The sequence below is a fragment of the Camelus bactrianus genome, chromosome 11 (assembly GCF_048773025.1).
Source record: "Camelus bactrianus isolate YW-2024 breed Bactrian camel chromosome 11, ASM4877302v1, whole genome shotgun sequence".
In the NCBI taxonomy this organism is placed as follows: Eukaryota; Metazoa; Chordata; class Mammalia; order Artiodactyla; family Camelidae; genus Camelus; species Camelus bactrianus.
In genome coordinates, this window is record NC_133549.1 from 64,581,895 (window position 1) to 64,608,918 (window position 27,024).

Below are 27,024 nucleotides of genomic sequence, written 5' to 3' on the forward strand. Positions count from 1 at the left end.
TTCAATATCGAATATGAGACAAACTAACTCCAACATCTAGAGCTGACTCTAGAACTTAATCACCTTTATGTAACATTATTTTTTCATAATCAGTTTGGCTATACTATTAAGTCCAGCCATAATCCAAAAATAAATGGCTTTGAAAATGTGCTATTACACAAACATACAGTTGTGGTTGTGCTGGACACACCACTGGGGAATTTAAATTACTGAGTTGTCTCGTTTTCTTACTTTTCATTCAAAGAGAAACACTGTATTATCAAAGCACAATCCCCTTCCTCTTTAAACTTTGAGTTCAGGAGAGTATTTAAATGTAAGAATAAACGGTCTCGGCCCCGAGCGTCTAGGTCGTGGAGCGGTCGCTCGCGGTCACCTCTGCAAATGTGCTCCGTGGCCTAGCGTCCCCGTCCCTGTGGTCGTGCGCCGAGGCCCGCCAGGGGTCGCCGTCCAGGTTTCCACCAGCTCACAAGCAAGACCATGGCAGCCATTCCCTCCAGCGGCTCGCTCCTGGCCACCCACGACTACTACCGGCGTCGCCTGGGCTCCACTTCCAGGAACAGCTCCTGCGGAAGTGCGGAGTACCCTGGGAAGCCATCCCCCACCCGCCCGGGTCTCCCCAAAGCCTACCCGGGACGCTGGTGGGCTAGCTTCTTTTTCGGGAAGTCCACTCTCCCATTCATGGCCACAGTGTTGGAGTCCCCAGAGCACTCAGAATCGCCCCAGACCTCCACCTGCACCATCACCTGTGACCTGGCGCGGGAAGACGTGGGGAAGCAGCAGCCTGGCGGCCAGCCTGGCAAAACCAACTCCGGGCCCTGTACAGATTGTCTGCCACCAGCTGCCAGGCTTCATTTCAAGGCGCGATGCTCGTAAGAGCCACCCACCGTTCCCTCCTCTTCCCGAGACTAAGCAAGCTACAGCCAGCAGAAACAGTTGGGTTCTTTAATATCAAAACATCAAAATACCAAAAAGGAAGTTGAGAGAACCCCATTCTACTACCCAAGCCACATGGGAGCATTCCGACACCTCATAACCCTGTGCCTTGCACCAAGTAGAAAATAAACTCCAAGCAGCTGTCAAAAAAATAAAAAATAAAAAAGAACAGTCTCCTACTAAGTTAGATGGGAATCAAGTAAATAAAGTGCTTGCACAAGCCTGACTCATCAAAAACCCCCATTCAGGTGGAGCTATTTCTCATTTCTTATTTGGAGGCTTCAGGCATCACAGGAGAAAAAAGTAAGCAGGAGCTAATGCCCCATCTCATCAACAGCTGGGAAATCTGTCCCTAACAAAAGCAGAGAGGACCATGGGAGTGGGAGTGTTTTTCCCCTTGACAAGTCATTAAAAGTTATTGTGCTGTATAAATCAGACAGCCTCACATTTTCAATCTAGCATTTATTTGAGGGCCCACCTGGGCCAGGCAGGCATTTTAACAGGCAACCATAATCCAAAGGCTCATTTTATTAATTTCACATGCTACCTTTTTTAAATTTACTCTCTTTGAAATAAGATTTGTAAATATGGTAGCAATGCTAAATCACATTGTACTGAAATGGTAAAATGTTGATAGAAATAATCCTCTGAATGGCTGGCCCTGACTACTGGGTTTGATGAAACAGCAAAACTTCAAATAAAATTAAGGGAACTACTTACAGGATTGTATTTGTTTCTTTAAAAAAAAAAAAGTTTTCATCTATGTTATGGACTCGGTTGTGTTCCCCCAAAAGTCATATATTGAATTCCCAACTCCCAGTACCTCAGAATATAACCTTATTTGGAGATAAGGTCTTTAAAGAGATGATTAAGTTAAAGGAAGCTTTTTTTTTTAGGTTGGGGCCCTAATCCAATATGACTGATGTCCTTATAAGAAGGCCTGTGAGGACACAGTAACAAAACAGCCACCTGCAAATCAAGGACAGAGACCTCAGAAGAAACCAAACCTGCAGACACCTTGATCTGAGACTTCTAGCCTCCAGAACCATGAGAAATGCTGTTTAAACCAGTCAGTCTGTGGTATTTTGTTATGGGAGCCCAACAAACTAATACAATCTACTGTGATACTATTTCATGAAAGGAAGCACATTTTAAACCACAATGGTAGTGAGGACATAATTTCTGAATAATTTTGATTTTAAAAAAACTTCCTGTATTTTTATTTTTCTCATTTTACTGTAGACCAGTGAAAACTCTGTTGTTCATTAAGGAATCTCTGCTCTAAAACCATTTTTCTTCTTAATTTTTCATTTACTTTTTTGCAAACTAAGAAATAACCATAGACTACACATGACCATCAACAATTCCAACCCAAAAAGGATATGTTACCTAAAAGGCCCATTTTCATACTTAGAACATAGTTTATAAAGTTATCACCTGCTATATAAATATTATAAAAACATTTCCTCAGATAAATAATAAGCTTTAGATTTACAATTATTAAAATTGAAGTGAAATAACTTATTCAAATTATTTTCAAAATACAATTGAATTATAAATTCATTATGAACTTTGGGAAAATCATTTATTTCATTCAATGGTGTTTAGACAAGTAATTTCACATTTCATTTAAAGTCCAGAGTCAGAAAACAGTTTTGTACATCCAGTATGAATAGAGATCCTGATATCTCAAGGAAATATTTAAATACAGAGATCGATTTTTAAAATGGATTTCTATAAATAACATTAACAGGAAAATGCACATAATACAATCTATTCTAGATCTAAAATCCTTAATTTATTCAAATATTTAAAGAAACTAATCTTCTGAAAATTTTCTCATTTAAAAAACACATTGAGAGACTGGGTTCAAGGATAGAGGAATGAATTGGTACTCAGCGATTCATAAACATGACATTTTAAAGATTTAAACAAAGATTGCATGTTGGCTGCACAGGGAATGATCTTGCTCTCTCTCTTTCTCTCTCTCTCTCCCTCTCCTCTACGGAGCAGGGACATTTCATATTTCATAGTTTCTGAATTTCCTCAGTAGTTCTGAAGGAGCATCCCCAGACCAGCGGAAACGAAGGTGCCAACAGTTCATATCTGAAAAATTGTTAGAAGAAAGAAGATTTTAAAATCAGGTAGGAAAAGTCAAGCTTGTAATAGTAAAACAGCTTGTTGATAAGATCTACAATAAGTAAAATATGAGGGTAAGTCTTTGGTGTGAGTTATTAATATCTTACAGATATGGACGAACCTAAGCAGATTTTTGAATCCTTATGAACAGGAATTAGTTTATATGGATGAGAGGACCTCACATGTCTAAATGCTTAATAATAAAAGGTTATTTATAGATGCCCCAGTGGTGGGGATTTTGACAATTTACCAGCAAAGAAATTGGAAACTACTTTGAAACATCTGCCAAAAGTAAAAGGTCAATGGTAAAGGATCCCTAGAAATACAAATAATTTAATCCACAGTAGTAAGGTTTTTTTTATTCTAATAAACAACTTAGTTGAAAATTAGAGAAAAGGTCATTTTCCTTCTCTACTGGAGGAAGTGTAAATTGGCAAAACTTTTCTAGCAGGCAGTCTGGCAATATTTATCAAACTCATTAAAATGTATAAACCTTAAACCCAATGATTCTACTTCTAGAAATTTATCCTAATGAAATAATCATGTATGTGCTCAAGGGTTTAACTGTAGGGATATTTATTATGATACCATTTATAAATGTTTAAAAATCAAGGAACAACCTAAATCTTCAGCAAGAGAAAACTGGTTAAAAGGCTTTAATAGTCATTAACGATTTTTAATATTTATCATCATAGAAAAATGCTCATAACATATTGCTAAGTGACAGGTAGTTAGAAAACAGTTTAGACAATATGATCTCATTCCTAAATTCATTATTTACATGGGTATTTATGTAAAATAAAATTTTTTTTTGAAATCTTCAAGGAATTACCCCTAAATGTTAATAGTAGTTATAGATGTTAGAGATGTGATTTTCACTTTTATACCTTTTCTTATTTTTCTGCAATGAACAAGTATACCTTGTACCATTTTTATGTTTATAATATTGCTAATGAAAAGCAGATTACAGATTATATATAAAATATGCTTTCATTGATATTTTAAAATATTATCTGGATATCTAGTCAGCAAAAAGGTACACAGAATAGTTGACAGTATTTATCTCAGAAAAACTGGATCTGCACTTTCTTTAGAATTATCAGAGAAAAGAAATCTAAAGAATTTGCATTAGGGGAAAAAGCAAAAAGGAAGTTGTATCTGCAACCTGTAATTGAAACAAGCACACAAAACATGTACAGTAATATCCTTTTAGTTTAGGTATACTAACATATCTAAAAATATACCAAAATATCAATAATAAATATTTCTCTGAGTGGTAAGATTACAGGTTATTGTATTTTCTCTTTTTTTTTTCTTTACCATATTTTTTCACACTTCTACACTAAATTCATATTATTTTTGTAGTTTGAAAAAGACATTTTCTAGTTTGGGTTCCCCTAGAAATAGACCGCAGACAAGAATTTTATGCAAGTGACTAATTTGGGAGGTGATCCCAGGAGACCTTGGTAGGGATGTGGGGAAGGGAACCAAGTCTATAAAAGGTACATTAGCAGGAAGTTACTACCCTTGATGACTGGGGTGTGATCCCCCTGGGGAACCTGAGAGACAATATAAAAACCCCTCAGTTATTCCACTTGAGAGGTAAAGGAGCTGGGCGGTTTAGCCTCCCATTCCCATTCATTATTGCCTGATGGCTACACCCACAGAGTGTTTACTCCCTGGCACCTGCCTGCTCATTTGCTGCCAAGCCAGCTCCACTGACAGAGAAAGCCCTCTGGTGGGAGCCATAGGGTTGGCAATGCCTGGGAACGTAGATGCCCAGAGGATATAGAGGCACACCGACAGCATCTGCTATGTTTGATTTTTTTTCTTTTTACTCCAGGATGTTATACAAAACTCTTTGATTCTAGAATGGTATTTTGGGGGGAGGCATATTTATTGCATATTTAAACAAAAAGAAAGTAAAAGTAAGATTGTCTCACACACGGGTTTTCAGATGCCGTGCTCCATAAAGTCAGAAAATAATGAGGGCTATTTGATGGATGCTTATCACAAAAGAGGCATCAAAAGGCAAACTCCAAAGTAAATATCATGCACTGCTTGAGGAAATTAAGAAAAAAAGCTGAAAAGTTATGTGAGAAGCCACTTGGGACTTGGTCAAGCTGACATGAATAATATGTCTTAAATGCTGACGTTATAAAAATTTATGCTGCAGTAAAATAAAATAATCACGCAACTGCACCTTGGCATATGAAACCCCAAATTTAAGGCACTGTTCAGAACAGTCAATAACCTCTTAAACAATATTAAGAAAATACTGGTAAATGCAGACTTCAGCAAAATTCTGTAATTCTTATTCTCCAACAGCAGCTTCTCAGAACAATGATCCTCTCTCCTCTTACCCCCTCCACTTCATTCCTCAATGACAGGAAGAGAATACACTTCAAAACTGGCATCACAATTTATTCTCAGTAAATATATCTTCACTATGGAATACTTATCAGCTGTTAAAACCAATGAGTTCATTCTAAATATGAGTCTAAGGAGAAGTCCCATAGTAATAAAAGCTAACACTAAAAAAAGCACTGGCCATGTACCTGGTCTAAATATTTTTAAAAATTTTTATTTATCTTTATTTGGGAGGTAATTAGGGGGGCTTATTTATTTATTTATTTATTTTAATGGAGGTGCTGGGGATTGAACCCAGGACCTCGTGCATGCTAAGTATGCACTCTACCACTGAGCTATACTCTCCCCATGGCCTAAATATTTTATGTATGTTAATTACTTCTCAAAAAGACCTTACAAGGTAGACACTAATATTTTAACCATTACATAGAAATAAGAAAATGCAGACACAGAGAGGTTAACCTGCTTGCCCAAGGTCACACAACTTATCTGTGGGAAAAGCTAGGCTTTGGTTCCGAGTCTGCACTCCTAGATACTCTAAAACAGAGAGGAATGTGTAAAGTGTAACTCCATTCTTTACTTGTAAAGCCCTAATAAATGGGCCTTCCTTTTTTAGCATAGAAAACTGTGGAAGGAGACACACATGGGCTTCTGTACTGGTTATTTCAGGAAGTAGAAGCAGAAAAGGATGGGACATCGAGGTAGAACTAAGTTATTGTCTATATATGATTCTTTGAATCTTTAATGACAAGCTTATATTACTTGGTGGGTTTTTTAATATCTAAATAACTATTTTTTAAAAGAAAGGGAAAGTTTTATAGAATCTTATGAGAGAGATTTAAGTGGGGCCTCAGTGTGAGTCTCTGAAGTCATCAAACCTCTCGATTCTGGTGAACTCAGACCAGGACTGAATCTGAAACAGAAAGTCACAGGGAGGCCCTAGGGGTTCAGGAAGCAGGTATCTGAATATTCCAAGGCTGAATGGAGACACATTTGCATGTGCGTGGGTGTTTGTAGGTGTATGTTTGCCAAAACACTTTTTCCAACACTAGGGCTTCTGCTTTGATCAGTTTGTTACATAACCATTTCCAGAATGGGTCTGATGCAATCAACTGCAGACTCTACCCAGGGATCTCTCAGGCAGCCAGCAGGGACACCTGAATCAGGTTCTAAGGATCTTTATTCCCAACAAATAGTAAGCGTGTAAAAGTTATCTTCAAAGAGTTTTGAATTAATTGTTTCTAGAAAGACTGTAGTTCACCACAAACTGTCTTATTATCTTGTTTTTATAATTCGTGTTTCAGGACTTTCAGGAAGCTTCTGCTTAAAGGATACATTCTAAAGGGATGTTATATCACAACCCTGAGAATCAAGAATTTGGAGGATAGTTACAGTGTGTGTACATAACACACCTGTGCAAGAGAAACACAGTGAGCTGGTCAGATACACAAAGAAATGATAACAATACCTAACAGTTACCCGGGGCCTGCGTAGGCAAATCACCGGGCTAAGCATTTTGCATGGATCTCCTCATTTAATCCTCATTATAACACTATGAGAAGATAACATTCTGATCTTTATTTTGTAGATGAGGAAACTAAGCTGTAGAGAAGTAACTTTTACCAAGTAATACAGATAACAGATGGTAGAGCTAGGATGTGAACCCAGGTAGTATAGCTTGGGAGCCAAGAGTCTGACCTCTGTAATATCTTGCTTCAGTGGATCTATACACACATCAGAATGTCTGCAGAGCTACTTACAGATAAGGAATCTTCTCAGGATAGTGCAATGCCTTAGAACACAGACTCTGCAGCCAAACTGCCTTAGTTCAGACCCCTTCCCCATCACATACAAGCTGGATAACCTTGAGAAAATTATTCAACTTCCCTAGACTTAAGTTTTCTCATCTGTACAATGAGAATGATATTGGTACCAACCTCACAGACTTATAGTGAGAATTAAATAAATTAATATAAGTAAAATTAATATTAAATGAGATACTAGATGTAGAGTAATATTTGTAAAGAACATTCCTGCATATATTAAACACCCAACACATGTTAGCTAGTGTTATTTTAGTAAAGCAGAAGACAATCCCACCCCAGAAATGTCTCAAGTTTTCCCTTACAAAGAATGTATTAAAGAATAATATCATCTAGCTTCTGCATCAGTTCTATGTAACTATCTTTTATGGTGCTAAATCAACCCTTATATTTGGCACTAGTATGCAGTTGGAAAGGTTGAGAATAAATACAAGATAAACTGAGCCTTTTAATTTCAGACCTTCTCCATTCTGCAAAGCTCCATGACATGACTTACTTGGAGAATCTGGACTTTGTGGGGAGAATGACTTCTCCAGGGACTGGGATTCTTTTTGCTCCATTTCCTCTGTGGTTGAACCCAGCTCCTCTTTCTTTATTTCTTTTTGCTTATTCCATTCCTCATTTTCAGTTTTGTTGGTATGAGTCTCATCAGATTCTTCCAGCATCAGATCTTTTTTACCTCTGACAGCCCAGTGCATTGACTACATTAATTAAAAGCAGACATATAACATAAAATCAATATTATATAGTTTCTATATTTAAAGTTCAATATATGGTAACACCTGACCTCCTATTATCATGCTGATTAACAAAATGTTATACTTGACAATTAGCCAGATATTAATCAATTAATTCAGATATTAATCAATTAATCCTCACTGATTTGAAAGACTAATGATGTAAGGAGAAATTCGTATCATGGTACAGAGCAAAGGGACCAGCATCAGAGAGATTCAAAGAATTAGATGTTTTCTCAGAAAATTAAACATAAAATTACCATATGACCCAGAATTCAGTTCCTAAGTATATTAAAAAAAAAACTGAAAACAGGTGTTCAAAGAAAAATTTACACACAAATGTCCATAGCAGCACTAGCCACAAGAGGCAAAAGATGGAGACAATCCAATGTCCATCAGCTCATGAATGGATAAATAAAACTGTGGTATATCCATACAATGAAACATTATTATTTGGCCATAAAAAAGAATGAAGTGCTACAATATGGATAAACCTTGAAAACATTATGGTAAATAAAAGGAGCCAGAGATAAAAAGTCTTGTCCATAAGACATGGAAACCACCTAAATGTCCATCAACAATGACTGGATAAAGAAGTTGTGGTGTATTCACACAATGGAATACTATTCAGCCATAAAAAAGAATAAAATAATGCCATTTGCTGCAACATGGATGGACCTGGAGAATGTCATTCTAAGTGAAGTAGGCCAGAAAGAAAAAGAAAAATACCGTATGATATCACTCATATGTGAAATCTTTAAAAAAGACACAAATGAACTTATTTACAGAACAGAAACAGACTTACAGACATAGAAAACAAACTTATGGTTACTAGGGGGGAAAAGGGTGGGAAGGGATAAATTGGGAGTTCTAGATTTGCATATACTAACTACTATATATAAAATAGATAAACAAGTCTCTTCTGTATAACACAGGGAACTATATTCAATATTTTGTAGTAACTATGATGAAAAACAATTTGAAAACTAATGTATGTATGTATGTATGTATGTATGTATGACTGAAACATTATGCTGTACACCAGAAGTTGACACAACATTGTAAACTGACTATACTTCATTAAGAAAAAAAAAAGATTTAATAAGACAACAACAACAAAAATGGAACAAAGAGACAGTTACTTTTCCCCAAATACCAGTTTGTACCTTTTTCACATTGTGTCCTATATATGTATTTCCTATTAAAATGTTTAAAATTGTATGGACAGATGGATAAATGAAAGGAAAAATAGATGAATACAGAGTAAGAAAGAGAGTTTGAGAGTTTGCTGTGTTAAAAATATTTTAAGGAATTTTGGATGTACACAATGTAAAAGAAAAAATTCTTATTTTTGAGTGAAGGAGGCTGTCACTACTTTTTTAAAGATTCTCTCTAGATATTTTGTGTATATAATCAAAACCCTGTGGTTAGTCCTTCATAAATAATTAACCCACCTTAAACAAATCATATGACTATGCACTACATTCCAAAAAGAGATGAAGGAAACAGTTTACCTGTTAAATAGAGTGGGTTTAACTATACTTTGAGAGTTTTGCATTGTTCTTCCGCATTACTTCAAAGACCCTCCCCATCACTGTTACAGGCTTTTTATCAGTGAAAAAAAACCATTTTGCTCAAGTCTTCTTAACATAAAAACTATTAAGAAGGAATCTAAATGTAATCCTGGAGGGCTGCAATTTAAGAGATGTGAATCACTTTTAGACTAATTCTAACAAGTGTCCCTGAAGACTTCCTTATAAGGTAACTTCTGTATTCTAAGTCTCATGTTATAGAAAACTGTCCCTGTGTACAAAAAAAAAAAAGCCACATAAAATATCATGCCTAAGAATGTGTAAACCTTTAAAATTATATTTTCTCTGCAATCTACAAAGGTCCATGTAAGAACAAAATAATTATATAACATAGCACTTATATAGAGATTATTTTTATATTTAGTTTTTTTAATGGCATGAAGGAAAATAACACAACAGTTCAAAAAAATCTCCGCATCTATCTAACAATTCTTTCACCAGAATTTATAACAGGAATAATTTACAAATAATTTACAGCTTTCTTTGATTAATCAGGCCCTGCTTTTTATTTAAATTATAACCCTTGAAGAGAGAACAGGCTCATATGAACTAAAAAGATGGAGAATGTGAATTTGCAATGGTTCAAAATTCAGCAGTATTATATGAGCAACTTAAGAAGCACAGTTATCAGAATGTTTAAAACAGTAAATGATAATGGGGAGCACATACATATACTGGGTCTTACAGACAAAGAGACTGACAAACGTAGTCAGAGGCTCTTCCGGCCTCGATCCACTGAATTTCCCTTCACAGGATTTTGCAGACACTGTGTTATATCCAGATTCTATTAGCTTCCTGGCCTTCTTTCTCCCCTTGTCTATTGCCTCTTTAGGCTACTGCATGAGTCTAATTCACGGGCAGCCTGAGCTTCATAAATTCACTTCATCCCAGAGAGAAACCTACCGTTTTCACCGAGTCACTCAAAGCTTCCCACTGCTGGAAAGGCATCGACACCTGGCTCCTTCGCCAGTGGTCATAGCGGGCTCGACTCGCTTCATTAGTCAAAATCTCCTTTGCCTTCTGCAGTTTCTGAAAAGTCTCCACTAGAAGACAAATTAAGAAATGAGCACTAATCTCTTGCAGGAGTTATTTTATACTCCAGCACAATCAAACTTTTCTCACTGAAATATGTCTCTGCTATTTACCAGCTATGTAACCTTGGGTCAGTTCATGTCATCAAGCTTTAGTTTCCTCATTTTGTAAAGTGTATCCTAAGGACAAGTGAGATTATGTATGTAAAGTACCTGGCTTCCAGTTTAGCCACTCCCTTTACTGAGCTCCAGTGATGTACCAGGTGCTAGTCCAGGTGCTGATGACACAGGTGATAAAGAGAAATACAGAGGCAAGACTGGTTCTGCTTGGTCAGGGCTTCATTCGTCTTCTATACACTGAGTCATCCTTGGCTGTTCTCTCACATCTCACTTCTAATTCATTAGCAAACCATCTTGGCTCTACCTTTAAAATATGCCCAAGATCTGACCTCTTGTCCCCACGTCCACTGCCAAAACTCTGGTCCAAGCCGCCGTCCTCTCTTGGCTGGATTATTACACTAGCTTCTCAACTGTCCTCCCTGCCTTTGTCTCAGTCTATTTTGTACGCAGCAGTCAGACTGATTTTTTAAAAAAATAAGTCATATAATACCACTCCTCTGCTCAAAATTACATCCAATGACTTTTTATTTCTCTTAGAATTAAACCGAAAATTCTTACCATGGCTAGTAGGCCAGGCATGCTCTGCCTGTCCTTGACCCATCCCTTCCTTCTGTGACCTCATTTCTTTACTTTTCCCATCTCTCTCGCTACAGCCACAGTAGCTTCCCTGATGTTTCTTGAGTACACCCAGCACACTCCAGCCACAGGACTTGTCACTTGCTGTCTTTTCTACCAAGAACACTTTTTTACCCCAAGGACTCATATGGCTTACTTCCTTCAGATACCAGCTCAGATGTTGTCTTGTGGATGGAGTTTTCACTGATCATGCGACATAAAATAACTGCCTGCCACCTCAGCCCCATTCCTTTATCTCCCTTGCCTGCCCTACTTTACTTTTCTTCATAGTACTTACCCCCGGACATTATATATAGTTATTTGATTATGATCTATCTCCTCTATGAGAATACAAACTCCATGAGGGCAGACACTTAATCTGTTTTGTTCTCTGCGACATCCCTTCCACTGGAGCAGTGTAGCAGGTGCTCAAAAGCATTTGTTCAATGAATGAATGAGTGAATGCTTGCTTCCTCTTTTCAGTGAATATAAAGATATTCATATAATGCTATTCCCGGAGCTCTAAGCACCAAAGAATTGACACATACCCTTAAAACACTTTGTGAATTAGTTACCTTTTAATAGTATCACTGAGAAAAGTAATTTAAATTATCCTGATAGTGCTTAAAATTACCTCATGAGAAGCAGTCAAGATCCTCTGAAACGGAAGATGTTAGGGCAAATGTACAGTCAATACTGAGGGCACCTCCTTACCAGCTGTGAAACTACTGAAACACTTCTGTACCCCAGTTGGTAAAGAGCTCCTGATCCTGAGCACTCCTCCTCCAAACACCACCACTTAGAGTGTTCCTCCAGCAGCCAGAGATACTGCCTGCCACCGCAAGGAACCTCCAGCAACCCTGTCCGAAGGTGGGCAGCGCAGGTACTCAACTGGCCATTAAACATTGACTATCACTGTTGGAGGTAGTAGCAATTAGTGGATTAAAGGGAAGACCCTAAAGATGGGGCCACTGAAAGCTACAGGAAAACAAACACATAAAAAACATCTTGCTATAGCTGCTAGCTCCAGTGAGCAATCCTTCCGTTGCTGACAACAATGTAAATGTCCCGCTGTACAAATGAGACGTCACTTTTTCCAACAGGAATAAAAAGCTCATTAAATGATTACCATGGATGCACATGTCAGTTACTACTAGAGCAGATTTACATTTTTTATCTCTGAGTCACCTTCTCTTTGCACATTATTGTTGGCCTCATTTTCCAGAGTTTTCAGAATGAAAGAATTACTCTGATGTCAATCCCTCAACAGCAGCTGATAAGCAGAAAGCAAGAGACCTTCCCTTTCCTGCTACGTAGCCTTTTCCTTGTTCCATACTCTTTACCACATTTAATAAAAATGAGTTTGGCTTTATATTTGTCCTTCAATATATGAGCTAATCAAATGAATCATACCAGATAAACATTTACCAGTTCTGGGAAGAGAGAGCTCATTTTATAAGCTTATATGAGCAACTGACGATGGAAACTTTAAGAAACATTCTGATTTGACTTCTAGGTCTAATTTGAAACTACAGAAATTAAGTTCATATTTCACAATATAATTTGTATTATTATTACAGCCACATTTTAAATGTAGGCCCCTTACAATTTCTTGAGAAATAATAATAATAATATGATGTTAGAACGTACTTTGAAAAAAATCTGAAGGAAAATACACACACTGTTAATAGTGGTTCTCTGGCAAAGAGAGATAAGACCAGACTTTCATTTTCAACATTATTTAGTACTGTATGTTATTTTTATTCTAAGGGAAAAAAGCAATAAAGAGTTTTTAAAGTAGAAAAATATTGAGACATTAAAAGATTTCTGTTAGTAAGAGACAAAGAGTTTCCCTTCTTCAAATATTCAAATGTCTCTGACGCCTGCAAAACAGTAACAAAAATACCATTTCACAAGTCCTTAATGCAGTCTGAAATCCCTTTCAAAAGGGGGTGGTCAAAGAGAAGTTAATAAATGGTTCGCCTGAAACAGTTAACTGTTTCACACATGGGACAGGCATGAGCACCAGCCAGAAGATTTTGTTCTCAGTGACACAATTTCTATAGCACAACCTGTCCTGCCTACATCACCCACAACTGCAGAGAATGGATATCATAAAGCTTTAGATTTTGTTTTAATGAGAATAAGAAAGATCTAATGTTTAGTTACAAAAAAGAAAACTATCCCATTTTGTTAAATTTTTATCTTGGAATACGGCTTAAAAACAAGAAAAGAAAATCCACTGAATCATAATTGCCACCATTCATTTAGTTCTTCCTGCATGCAAAATCTCTCATTTAGTCCTCACAGCAGACACATGAAGTAATAATATACTATTAGTCTATCCATTTACCTATGAGAATGCAAAGGCTCAAAGAAGTTGCCCAAGATGAACTAGCTCATTAGTGGGAGCTAGGAGCAATCCAGACAGACAAGCCTGTGTTCATATCTACTTCTCCATTGTGCTAATATATCAGTCATTGCAATGACAATGGTTGGGACTACATTTAGCAAACCAAAAAGGTATATATACCAGTTCAGTTTCTTCTACCTGCAATTGCTCTATAGGCTAGACTTTCACCCTAATGAAATATGTTTCAAAATCTGTCCACTGTATTTTGGTCAAGCTAAAATTCAGTATCAGGGTGACTGTTTCACATTTTTAAATATTTTTATCAGTAACCTTAAGCCTTCTCCAAGTATGTTAAAAAACACTTACATCTTCAGAAAGTCATGTTAATCCAAACTGAGTAAATGGATGCTTAACCAGATTTGAATTGAATTAATTAAACCAAAGGTTGAATCATCTACCAGCTGCAAGCCTGACAAGGGAAGATACTGATGTCTGTGTACCTTTTCATTTTAAACAATATGTACACAGTCCAGTGGTTTCTCTGAACAAGAAGCCTTGAGGTAGTCCTTACATGAAAACTCTCATCACTATGGCAACTAGAATGGCAATGATTACACAGTGACTCATCATGTGTCCTGAACAGAAACTGTCAGGGACAGAGAAACAACTCAGAGCCATGCTTCACTGGAAAAGAACCCAGTTAAGGAACAACCTGTGGTGGTAGGTTTTTTTTGAAAGCTTATCAAATTTTTACACTTTTATGTTAGGACATCTATTTTAATATTAACTCCAGTTTAGAGAGGTAATTAATATGTCTCCTATAGAAATGTTTATCAATTCATTTTTGCACTTATTCAAGAAATTATTTGCACAAAGTAGCTGTCCTCCGAGGCTGGTGCTATTCTAGGTGTGGGGCATAGCACTGTGAATAAGATAAGCAGGAGCCCAGTCTCACTGAGCTTCCAGTATGACTAGTAGGCAAACAGGTAACAAGGAGACCACATGATACACAGCTGGCTGCCTGACATACGTGTAGGTGCTGTGGGGAGCTGGGGCACATGTGACTTCCCGGAGGAAGTGATGGCTAAGCCGAGACCTGAGTTGGGAGCATGACCCAGGTAATCAAAGCAAAGCAGGGAGGTGTGCAGGCCTTGGGGGTGTTCAGGCTGAGGAAGCAACAGGCATAAAAGTCTGGAGAGTTGAAAGCAGGGCACATTAGGGAATCAAGGCAGTTCTGAGAGGCTAGAACATGGGGTGGTAGGCATGGTGGTGGAGAGAAAATGAGGATGGAGAGATAAATAGGGAGAGCACAACATGAAGGGGATTGTGCCTAGAGGCCCGGCAATGACAAAGAATGAACTGTTGCTACACGCACAATATGGGTAAATATCACAGATGTAAGGTAAAGCAAAAGGAGCCACACACAAAACAGTATAGACTGTATGATTCCATTTATATGAAGCTCAAAACCAGGCAAAACGAATCAATGATGATAGCAGTTCAAAAATGGGAGAGGGTGCTGACATTGAACAGGACATGACAAGGGACTTTTCCTGGGGTGCTGGAAATGTTCTACTTCATCTGGGCAGTGGTTAAACTGGTTACATGTAGACACAAATATATCAAGTTTACACTTACACTTTGTTCACATTGCCTTAAACAAGTTATGCTTTAATAAAAAGGGGAAAAATCAAATGAGCAATAATAATTAGTTAAATGTCTAACAAAACCTGACTTCATATATTGGAAAGTGACCTGTTACTACAAATCAAAGGGATCAATGGCTTCTAGAGAAAATTAATTAAGAGTTTTAAGATGAGGAAAAAAAATTTTAATGAAGAGGGGTTTGGAGTGTACCTTTTGTACAATGTAGAGTAATAGACAGGTCTCAGTCACCATATTTTCTTATAGAAAAATCATGTGTATACATATACTATACACATACCTATAGAATATACGTATAGTAAACACAGTCATCAAATTTAAGATAGTATTGCCTACCCTGAGGACAAAGTCAGGGTCAGAATACACAAGAAACTTCAACTGCATTGGTAAAGTTTTAATCTGGGTAGTAGATAGATAGGCTTTTGTTATAGTATTCTTTATACCTTTTTGTACATATTAAATCTTTCAATTTTTTTCTGTAGTTAGAAATAAAGACCACTATTTGCAGTGTGAAGCAATTAAAGGGGTGCTGAAATGACAATGGCTTACCTACTGTAGTGGCTATGAGGGTGGAGGGAAGAGGACCAACAGGAGAGAGATGTGGAAAGTAAACCACCAGCACCTGGTAATCCACCAGATGTAGACGTGAGGCAGGGAAAGGAGACAGATTTTCGCCTGACCAACTGAATGGATGGTGATGCCATTTGCTGAGATGGGAAAACATTGAAAAATGAGCAAGATTTTAGAGAGGTGAGAGAAGAATGAATAATGAGTCCAGTTCTTGACAGAGTGACTTCAAAATGTCTCCAGAAGGAGATTTCAAAAATGCAGTCAAAACTACAGTCTGAAAGTGAGAAGTGAGAACTGGGTTAAGGACAGACTTGGGAGCCATCAACAAATAACTGATGACTGAAGCCACAGACATGGATAAAACTCCAGGGAGAATGGGGAGTAAGCCCCAAAGAGAGGTTAGAAGAGAAACTGAGGACAGAATGGAAGCAGTCACAAGGGAGACAAAAGGAGCAGCCCAAGAAGTAGGAGGAAAAGCATGAGTGCATATCCTGGTAGCTGAGAGAAAGGAGTGCTTCAAGACGGTGAGTGTGGTCACCAGTGCCAACTTCTGAACAAGTTCAGGGAAGATAAGGACTACAAGGTGACCACTGGATTTGGCAGCCAGGAAGTCTTTTGGTGACAAGAGCCATTTCCTAGAAAGGTGAAGAGCAAGTCAGACTGGGATAAATTGAAAACTGGGTGAAAGGGAAGTATTGGTTTGCTTGTATTTTTTCAAGCTGAGATACACAAAAGCATTTATGTATAAATTTATGATAATAGAATATCAATTATGATAAGAAAAAAAGTATGAAAATATTATTATATATTCTATATGGACCTATTCAGGACCTCAAAATGAAGAAAACACAGCTAGGTTCCTCATCAAGACAATCACCTAGTTATAAACATATTTAAGTCATGTTAACACTCAAGGACTGGTGAAATAAGGCATAAACTGGATGACTTTTAAATCATGATAGCAGAAAGATAAATGGATGTTAAATGACTACTATTAGAGATAAGATCCTACCCAGTTCCCTCCTCTCCTACCATCCAGTAAAGCAAAAATATTCTTTGGTATTGAATGAAAGAGTTTGAGCATAACAGAGAAAAGAAAATGACGTTACCATTCAATGGCTTTTTAGATCTGTATGCTGTACATTTTCATGAGAAACAGTTATTATCTAACACTTACCAGCTTTGGAGTTTTCAGGATGTTTGTCAGGATGACATTCCAGGGCTCTGACCTTAAATTCTGTCAGGATTTGTTCAACCTAAAGTGAGAAACAATGTTCGAAGTAAGGAATCCAACTTGACTGGCATAAAGGAAGAAGTTCGGCATCAGTCCTTCCAAAAATAGCTGTGATCACCCAACTTTTCATTTTGATCCTTGTATTTGTAGTTTGACTTTTTCATCTAAGAAATTACTGCCTCCATAACAAAATTCAGAAAGCATCCAATGCAAGATCCTATTCCAACAGTGGTCTGTGATGACAATTTAACTTGTTACTGTGTTTAGATGATGGCCCAAGACACCTATGAGTTCAATATATTTAAATGTCAAAAATGGTCAGATAAGTTTATCCTAAGAATATATGAAAGATGTGTTCACACATCTGAGGTTTTCAAAAAATGCTTAGCCACCATTCATTATTCAAGATGACTGTTTGGTTTATAAATTACCCATTATAAAGTTCTTTCTTTCTGCCTTTTGGTCCTTTTCTTTTTTATTAAGAATTTCACAATTTAGGGTGGGGAGATCAGATAAAGGTAGTCAAAAGATGCAAACTTCCAGTTATAAAATAAATAAGTATTAGAAATGTTAACATAAAACATGATAAATATAGTTAACACTGCTGTTTGTTATACATGAAGATTGTTAAGAGAGTGAATCCTAAGAGTTCTCATCACAAGGTAAAAAAAAAATCTATTTCTTTAATTTTGTATCTGTATGGATGATGGACATTCAGTAAATTTGTTGTGGTAATCGTTTCATGATGTACAGAAGTCAAATCATTATGCTGTACACTTTAAACTAACACAGTGCTATTATGTCAATTATATCTCAATGAGATTAGAAGGAAATTTTTTTTCACAATTTAAAGAAAAGGACAAACTTGATAATTTTGCTACCAATAAACAATGTGGTTAGAGATTTTAATTCGGAAAACAGAGACTTCAGCCCAAACTAAAATGAGGTCTGATGGCCACCTATGATTTTATTTGATTTCTCTCACCCATCATAATCCTTATCATGAATTATCAAGATTTGCTTTATTCATTATAATTGCAGTGTCAGCAGCAGGATACAACAGTGGTTATGTGGTTCTTGGAATGTGATTGCTTCATTTCAAATCCCAGTTCTGCCCAGAGACTTTAGGCAAGTTATGTAATTTCTATGTGCCTCAGTTCCCTCATCTTTACATTACATGAATAACATAAGCTGAGCACTTAGCACAAAGCCTGATCACACTTAGGCTCAGTAGCTATTATTAAATGTCAGTGGTTCAAACTATATTCAATATCCTGTAGTAACTTATAATAAAAGAGAATATGAAAAGGAATATAGGTATATATATGTGTGACTGAAACATTATGCTGCATACCAGAAAGTGATACAACGTTATAAACTGACTATAGTACAATTAAAAAAAAAAAGAAGCAAAAAAAACTCGGTGGTTCAGAAACTTGTCTGAAGTCATTTAGCTAGTTACTTGAAAAGCTGAGTTTTTGGTTAACTAAGCAGTTGGAATTCAAATCCAATAATTTTAACAAACTGTTTTACACGGCCAAATTCTTCAGGGTTAGGGACCTATTAACAAGTTCTGTATTTACTAGGAAAGCAAATTACCTCTTTTCTTCTTTTTTATTTTTTTTTTTAATTGAAATACAGTCAGTTTACAATGTGTCAATTTCTAGTGTACAACATAATGTTTAAGTCACACATATACATATATATATATATTCTTTTTCATATTCTTTTTCATTATAGGTTACTACAAGATATTGAATATAGTTCCCTGTGCTATACAGAAAAAAAATCTGTTACTTTATTTTATATATAGTATTATTCTATTTTATATCTAGTAGTTAGTGTTTACAAGTTTCAGACTCCCAACTTATCCCTTCCCACACCCATTCCCCCCAGTAACCATAAGTTTGTTTACTATGTCTGTGAGTCTGTTTCTGCTTTGTAGATAAGTTCATTTTTGTGTCTTTTTGTTTGTTTGTTTGTTTGTTTTTAAGATTTCATATATGAGTGATATGGTATTTTTCTCTCTTTCTGGCATACTTCACTTAGAATGATGATTTTCAGGTCCATCCATGTTGCTGCAAATGATATTATTTTATTCTTTTTTATAGCTGAATAGTATTCCATTGCATAAATATACCACAACTTCTATATCCAGGTATCTGTCAATGGTCATTTAGGTTGTTTCCATGTCTTGGCTATTGTAAATAGTGTTGCTATGAACATTGGGGTGCATGTATCTTTTCGAATTAGAGCTCCCTGCAGATATATGCCTAGAAGTGGGATCGCTGGATCATATGGTAAGTCTACTTTTAGTTTTTTAAGGAATCTCCATACTGTTTTCCATAATGGCTGCACCAAACTACATTCCCACCAGCCATGTAGGAGGGTTCCCTTTTCTCCACACCCTCTCCAGCTTTTATCATTTGTGGACTTTATAATGATGTCCATTCTGGCTGGTGTGAGGTGACAAATTACCTTTTGTTTGAGAAGTGAATTCTCAAGCTGTTCAGCTCAATATTATCATAAGATTCATGTGAGAAACGTATTTTTATCAGCTCTACGTCATCCTTAATCAATTCTCATAAAAAATTTCTTCACTTTTAACAAAGACAGGCTGTATTAAATATGAGTATGTTTACAGCCCAGACTGATATCTCTGTTCTTTTCCATGTTAAGCGTGTTAAGTGAGGAAACCCTTGAAATAATAGGAAGAGATAGATTTCCTGCTAAGAACTGTAATTAATTATGTTTCCTCTTCCTGGGTGCTCCCTTTAACCATCGGTCACCATAACCTGCTAATATAACAAAGAAAATTGAGATTGAGACTTGTTTTTAAATTTAAATATTAAATATTTAAAGAATCTAGTAGTAAGCACTTTTTAGTTAACAAGTAATTTATGAATACTCACAAACTTGAAAAAATTTCTATCAATACAGAATTTTTAAAAAAACTTTACCCCTTCAAGATAACAGGTTGCATCTTTCAAGACACATTTTTAACATATATACACACACACACACACACACCTCGGGGGGGGCGGGGGCAGTTAATAACACAAATGGATAAAATTATACCTACCTATCTATCAAAGGGAGAAAATTTGGGGGGTCTATTGTTGTTGTTTTATTTTTTAATTCCTATCCCATCTTTAAAAATTAAGACTAGGCCATATCTCTCATTACCTTTCATAGTTTTACCTTCACAAAGTTAATCACAAATATCCTATGTAAGGCTGGCTCTAGGTAAACTAACTGGTAAAGTGGTTTAGTTCGTCTTCGGCAAATTCTGTTTATCTCCTGGCAATTCCACCCTATGTGCCCAGTGCCAAGTGCAGCCCATGGACAAGTGAGGCCCTCCATGTCAAGGTCCGCTGAATCATGCCTTCCTGACCCAATGTCCAATGATCTGGAAAACTGCCTGTCTTACTGGCCAATAAACATACAAAAAATGTCCAACTTTACTCATAACCAAGTAAATCAAAGCATCCAAGGAATGATAATGACTAGTGTCATTGAGGGTGCAAAAAAAATGAACACTTTTACACTTCCCTGGTGAGGATGTAAACAGGTGCATATTTTCTGGAAAGCAATTGGTATATATATATGTACCTATATATATATATATACATACATACACATACATACACACACACTAATATGTCCTTTACTTTTTCATACTCGTTGTTCCAACAATTTCAATTCTAGGAATTTGGCTAAGTCAGTAACATGATTGTAGTGTCATAGGAGCTTTCTGAAAATTGAGATTTATTCATTAAAGGAATGAACTGACTCTAGTGAGGGAAATGCATATGCTGCAGAATATGTTGCAGAAAAGAGAACACTCATTTTAGTAAGTGGGTTGATTAACATCCATCATTTCAATCCACTTAGTTTGAAAATGGATTTTTCCCACAAAACTCCAGATAGTAATAATATTCCTGAAATAAATTTCATGAGAGATCATCCTACATCATTCTAATCAAATGATGGTTAATTAACATGAGCTATAGAAGGAACTTGAGCCACAAAACATATAATGGTAGAATTGGGTTACACTCCATAAAATACTACAGCTCTGTTAATCCATAGTGACAAAAATAGTTGAATAAATAAGTAAATGTGGGAGAAGGGACAGCTTTTCTTTACAGAAGAATTCTAAGTAATAAATGTAAAAGGATGAGGAAAAGAGAAAGCTGCCATTAGGCAAACACCATAACAGTAACTGTTACAGGCAAAATCTACCAAAGGATACTAAAATCAGAGGGTGAAATTTGGAGGAGAAATACTGTCGTCTCAAAGAATCATCACCAATGTATTTGTTAATTACAAAAGGGAAAGTAGTGACCCTATAGTGTAAAAACCTGGCAGAATAAACCTGACAGACCCATCTTAACCAAATGATCAAGGTTAGTAAGACTTATCTACCCAGAGAAGGAGGGTATAGCTCAGTAGTAGAGCACGTGCTTAGCATGCACAAGGTCCTAGGTTCAATTCCCAGTACCTCCATTAAATATATAATAATAGGTAAATAGATAAATAAACCTAATTACCTCCCTCTCAAAAAAAAAAAAAAAAAAAAAAAGACGTATCTCCCTCACATGCCCCTGAAATGATAAAATGAGAAAGGCACAACATCACTTTTGGAATGTTCTTTACAAAAACACATAACCTCAATCTAAACATGGGAAAACATCAAACAAATCAAAATTGAAGGACTTTCTACAAAATAACTCACCATCACTCTTCAAAGTGTCCAGGTTTTGAAAGATAAGGAAGGTATGAAAATTTGTCATTTTGGAGGAAACTGAGGGAACAGAGCAACTAAGCATGATAAACGATCCTAGCTCAGATATTGGGAGAGAAAAAGGCATTCATAGAAAGATTGATTAAATTGGAATGAAATCTATTCTTTAGATCAGGGGTCGACTAACTCTGGCCCACAGAGCACCTGTTTTTAAAATAAAGTGTTATTGAAAGACAACCATAGACATTCATTTACATATTATCTATAGCTACTTTCTCACAAGGCTGAATTGAGTGGCTGTGACAGAGACCATAAATATGGCAAAGTCTAAAGTATTTGCTATCTCAGGGCCAACACCAGGATAAGACAAGCAGGACACCTGGGTTTAAGGAAGTTCTCTTTCTCTCTCTCTCTCTCTCAGGTTTCTGCACTCGGGCAAGCCTGAGAGGTAATGCCTCCTTAAATTTTGTGTCATAGGTGCTCTGCTGGCCTCACCCTAGTGCTGACCTTGTCTATCTGGTCACTTACAAAAAATGCTTGGTGACCACTGGTTGAGTTAAACTATTGTACCAATGTTAATTTTCTGATTTTGATCATTGTACTGTCATTAAATATGATATTAACATTAAGGGAAGCTGGGTGAAGTGTATACAGGAGCTCTCTGTATTATTGTTGCAACTTTTCTATAAGTCAAAAATTATTCCAGGGGAGGGTATAGCTCAAGTGGTAGAGTGCATGCTTAGCATGCACAGGGTCCTGGGTTCAATCCCCAGTAACTTCTCTAAAGATAAATAAACCTAGTTACCCCCCCCCCAAATTATTCCAACAGGTGGAGCACAGAGGACTTTTAGAGCAGTGAAACTACTCTCTATGATACTCTGGTGGTGGATAAATGTCATGAATCATTTGTCCAGACCCACAGAAGTACAAACCCAAGAGTGAACCATAATGTAAACTATGGACTTTGGGTGATTATGATGTGTCGATGTAGGTTCATCTGTTGTAACTCTGTTAGGGATGTTGAATGACAGAGGCCATACATCAATGGAAGGGGCTGGGGGCATATGGGAAATTGTTGTACCTTGCTGTCCACTTTGCTATGGACCTAAAACTGCTCTAAAAACATTCTATTAAAAATCATTTCAAAATAAAATATTTTAAAAGTAACATGCATTATAGAATAGAATGAATTTATGAAGTTCCAAGTGTACAGTATTACTATGAGGACAAAACAACACCCACAACTATAACAACTTACTATATGCCAGGCACTGTTCTAAGCACATTATATATCATGTCTCATTTAATCCCAACAACTCTAGGAGGTCATACTATTATTATCCCCATTTGAAGATTAGGAGACCAAGCCATAGAAAAGTTAAATAATTTTCTTAAGGTCACACAGCCAGTAAATGGTTGAGATTTAAACCCAGGTAGTCTGAAGTCAGTGAGAAAAAGGACTAGGAAAAAAAACATGTTTCCATTTATTGAGTTTATGCTCAGTTTCAAGTTCATAAAATCTTGAAATGAGGAAGTCTTCTTATTACTACTGAAATGTTGACCAAATATTAAAAAATCAAATAAGATCTACACCAGGGAGGATGACTTACACCACTAGTCCATCAATAAGGACTTTTGTAGATTTTACAGCATGTGTCTTCTGTGTAAAATCTAATATAGGGAGATAAAGCTGACTGATTTGGGCTCAAATTTTGGTAAATGTTTTGAATGGGGGAGTATTTGTTTTCCACTTAACAACATGGAAATCCTCCCATGGCTATTAAATGTCATTTAATTAATTTCCAACACAAGCTTTAAAGTGTAAGAACTGTATACTAAAGCAAAAGAATTATGTGTGTGTCTCAACTCAACTGTTTTAAGTAGAATCAAAATATCAAGTTGCTTTGAAATTGTTACTACTAAATTGCTTTTAGTTCTGGTTGATTTTTTTAGAGCATCAAATCAAGGAATATTTGAAGTAAAGGAAATTCATGCAATACCAATCAAGTAAAGGAAATATCACAATACAAAAAAAATGACATTAAAATATTTTTAAATGAGAAGGATACACATAAGAAGAGGGGAAAGATATAGATCAATATAGATATAGATACATATAGAATTAACAAAATTGTGAGGTCATTTCATTTTAAATTAAATAAATGACTGTTATCTACACATGCCATGCCACTGGCAGAATTAGTAAAATACATTCAGAAGAAGGAATGTCAAGAAAATATTTTTATTCTCCTTTTAATATAGGAGAATGCCACAGTATACACAGAGAAGTACCACTATAACTGGTAATCACATAATAAAACTGTTATAAATACTACAAATAAACAATGGGACCTTTTTTAAATCTGTTCAAAACTAGTCTTCTTTCTTTCTGACTGAAAAGATTATAACATAACTACCAAGGACTAAATAGGTGAAGAGATTAATTAAGGGGATATTACAACTTTTACTTTATAACTGAGAATGACAATATTTTTAAAAAATCCAAGTTGTGAGGGGGAAGGGTATATAGCTCAGGGGTAGAGTGCATGCTTAGCATGCACGAGATCCTGGGTTCAATCCCCAGTACTGCCATCAAAGTAAATAAATAAACTTAATTATCCACCCAAAAAAACAAACAAAACATCCAAATTGTGAAACTCCTCAAATTAAATTATGTTCCTTTGATTTAAATAGTTCCTTCAAAAATTATTTGGCAAGAGTATAATCCAAAGTATGCATAACACATATGGTAAAAATGGTAATAAGCTTTCTCAAATACTGTAAGCAAATCACCCCCAAAGTAAACAAGAGTAACATATTATCCTAAAGGAGAAATATGTAACTAAGAGAGCATTATAACCTGTTTTTTGTGTGTGTTGTAACTACACAGTGCCTAAAATAACCTCCTCAGCATGACGATGATAGAGATTTTAATCCTTTGTGTCCAATATCGCATTCTAGTCTCCAAACAAAACTAAGTACATTTTATTACTAAACTCTAGCCTTACGAAACAAAGATAAATAGAAAAATATTTTGCTTTAAGACATTTTATGATAATAGCTATATTTTAGTAATATTTTAATAATTATTATATAAAATATGAATATACTTAATATAATTGAAATATATTTCATATTCATCTCAACAGTATTTAAAATATTAAAAAACTGTAAATAACTGAAATGTTTAACAAAAGAGAGTAATCACTTGTGGTACAATAGTAAAACAAAATATTATGTAATCACTAAAATATGTGTGAAAAGTGTTTAACAGCATGGAGATATCCTTGTTAGAATGTTAGTGAGTAAAAAGCAGGCATTAACAAATATATTTAATAGCCTCTCAAACATATCTTCAAATATATATATATAGAAAAGACTGGCCACAGAGAAAAAAATGTGACAATGAGTGTGTATATGTCCATGAATGACTGAAAAATTGTGCTGAACACTGGAATTTGACACAACATTGTAAAATGATTATAAATCAATAAAAATATTAAAAAAAAAAGACTGGAAATTAATGTACCAAACATTAATAGTGTTACTCTTGGGAGGCAGAATTATAAATGAGATTTCCATAATTTAAAAAACTTTTACAACATTTATATTTGTCTGTGGGGAACCTTTAAAAATAATGTTCCATTACAGATCAAGTGAACAACTACAGTTTTCACACATTTTTTTTCAAAGCCACGCTTTAAAGACTTAATTTCCCTCACACAATTTGAAATGTTAACATAAAAGGATTTTTTTGGCTTATATAATTTAACTGCTTACATAAAACTACATATTTTAATAAAATATTTTAAAATCACTAATTACTAGAAAACTACATCTCATCTCAATTATAGTGTAAATTACCATAAAAAAGATATAGCTTATGTTAACTGTGAAACACTGTCAACAGCAATTACAATAAAATTTCAATATGTATTTCTGGTATATTTGAAATAGAGTCAATGGCCGTGTGCCAGAGTACACATATTCAATCAGAAGTGTCCGTAAAATGGTAAGAGGACACTATTCAAGTAAACTCGCAACACACCTTTAAGTCCTTCACTTCTTCAGAGCCAAAAGTGCTTTAAAATAACACAAGATTAGGTTTTCAGGCAACGTTAACTAAACGTTCAAAATTAAAATCGTAAATAAAAACTTGAAATGCTGTCGTGAAAAAGAACAGCATTCTCCAATGTCTTACCGAAGACAGTTCATCACATCCCAGCAACGTGTAGTAATCGTCAGTATCCTCCGACCTGTAGTTCAGTATCGCGTCCATTTAGATCACTAAAGCAGCTTTTCTTCCTTCTGGAGCTTTTTTGAGACCTGGCTTACAGCAGCTCCTTTCAAACGGCAATAACTAGATTTAAGGCTGGCCACAGTCAACACACCAGATGTCATCCTAGACCTTTGTAAACTCTACCTTTCATTGGCTGTTTACACAAGAGAAAAGAACAGGCCACGTGACGTGCCTGGGACTGCGCTGCCGTGCCGCCTGGGATCTGTAGTTTGAATTTAAGGGATGAAGATGAACCTTTCTTTTCATGAATTAACAAAAACTGTCCGTTTTCACACACCTCAAATTGGCCATCTCTTCATCTCCTATATATTTTTTATCTTCTTCCCTTTTTTTTTAAGGGATAGAAGAAAACTCGAAGCAATTTGAAGTAGTAAAATCTTAGGATTTGATAAATATGAGTAGTGGGCACTTTTCTGAGTGTTTGGGATATTTCATAATTTTTAAAAATAGTTTATTTAAGCGTAGAAGGAAATCTGCAGTCTTGCATACCTGAGACTGAGTAAATTTTTATTTATCTGATAATTCATGCATGTAACAACTATTTATTGAGGACCTAGTTCATGCCCAGCACAATCATCAGAAAAGGTGTGGTAAACAAGTCTTAGTTCTTAGGGAGTTTACCTTCTGAAAGAAGGAATCAGACAAGATACATGCAAACAAACAGTATCATTTAAAATAGTGATTTGTGCCATGAAAGAAATAAAACTGGCTAATGAGAAGGAGAACTGTATGAAGACAGGGGTCAGATGGCTGTGCAGTTTCTCCTGGGCTCTCTCCACACTCAGGAGTGTGACA

General features: G+C 35.9%; 1 protein-coding gene and 1 pseudogene across 1 annotated transcript; one reads left to right on the forward strand and one right to left on the reverse strand.

Annotated features, from left to right (window-relative positions):
- The first annotated feature begins 472 nt into the window (after positions 1–472).
- LOC105066390 (pancreatic progenitor cell differentiation and proliferation factor pseudogene) lies at positions 473–1,263 on the forward strand (annotated as a pseudogene).
- Positions 1,264–2,480: 1,217 nt separating this feature from the next.
- DNAJC12 (DnaJ heat shock protein family (Hsp40) member C12) lies at positions 2,481–26,365 on the reverse strand. Its single transcript, XM_010951706.3, has 5 exons — positions 26,131–26,365; positions 17,126–17,204; positions 10,498–10,637; positions 7,762–7,966; positions 2,481–3,039 (listed from the first exon to the last, which is right to left on the reverse strand). The coding sequence occupies exons 1-5, from the start codon at positions 26,206–26,208 to the stop codon at positions 2,954–2,956; spliced, it is 588 nt and encodes a 195-aa protein (XP_010950008.1). The 5' UTR covers positions 26,209–26,365; the 3' UTR covers positions 2,481–2,953.
- Positions 26,366–27,024: the final 659 nt, after the last annotated feature.

Excerpts from the sequence above, each read along its gene's own strand:
- DNAJC12 (XM_010951706.3), bottom strand. The coding sequence starts at position 26,208 with ATGGACGCGATACTGAACTACAGGTCGGAGGATACTGACGATTACTAC. Across the intron at positions 10,638-17,125 it reads TCCTGAAAACTCCAAAGCTG|TGGAGACTTTTCAGAAACTG; the intron begins GTAAGTGTTAGA and ends TTTGTCTTCTAG. Across the intron at positions 7,967-10,497 it reads TGAGTGACTCGGTGAAAACG|TCAATGCACTGGGCTGTCAG; the intron begins GTAGGTTTCTCT and ends TAATTAATGTAG.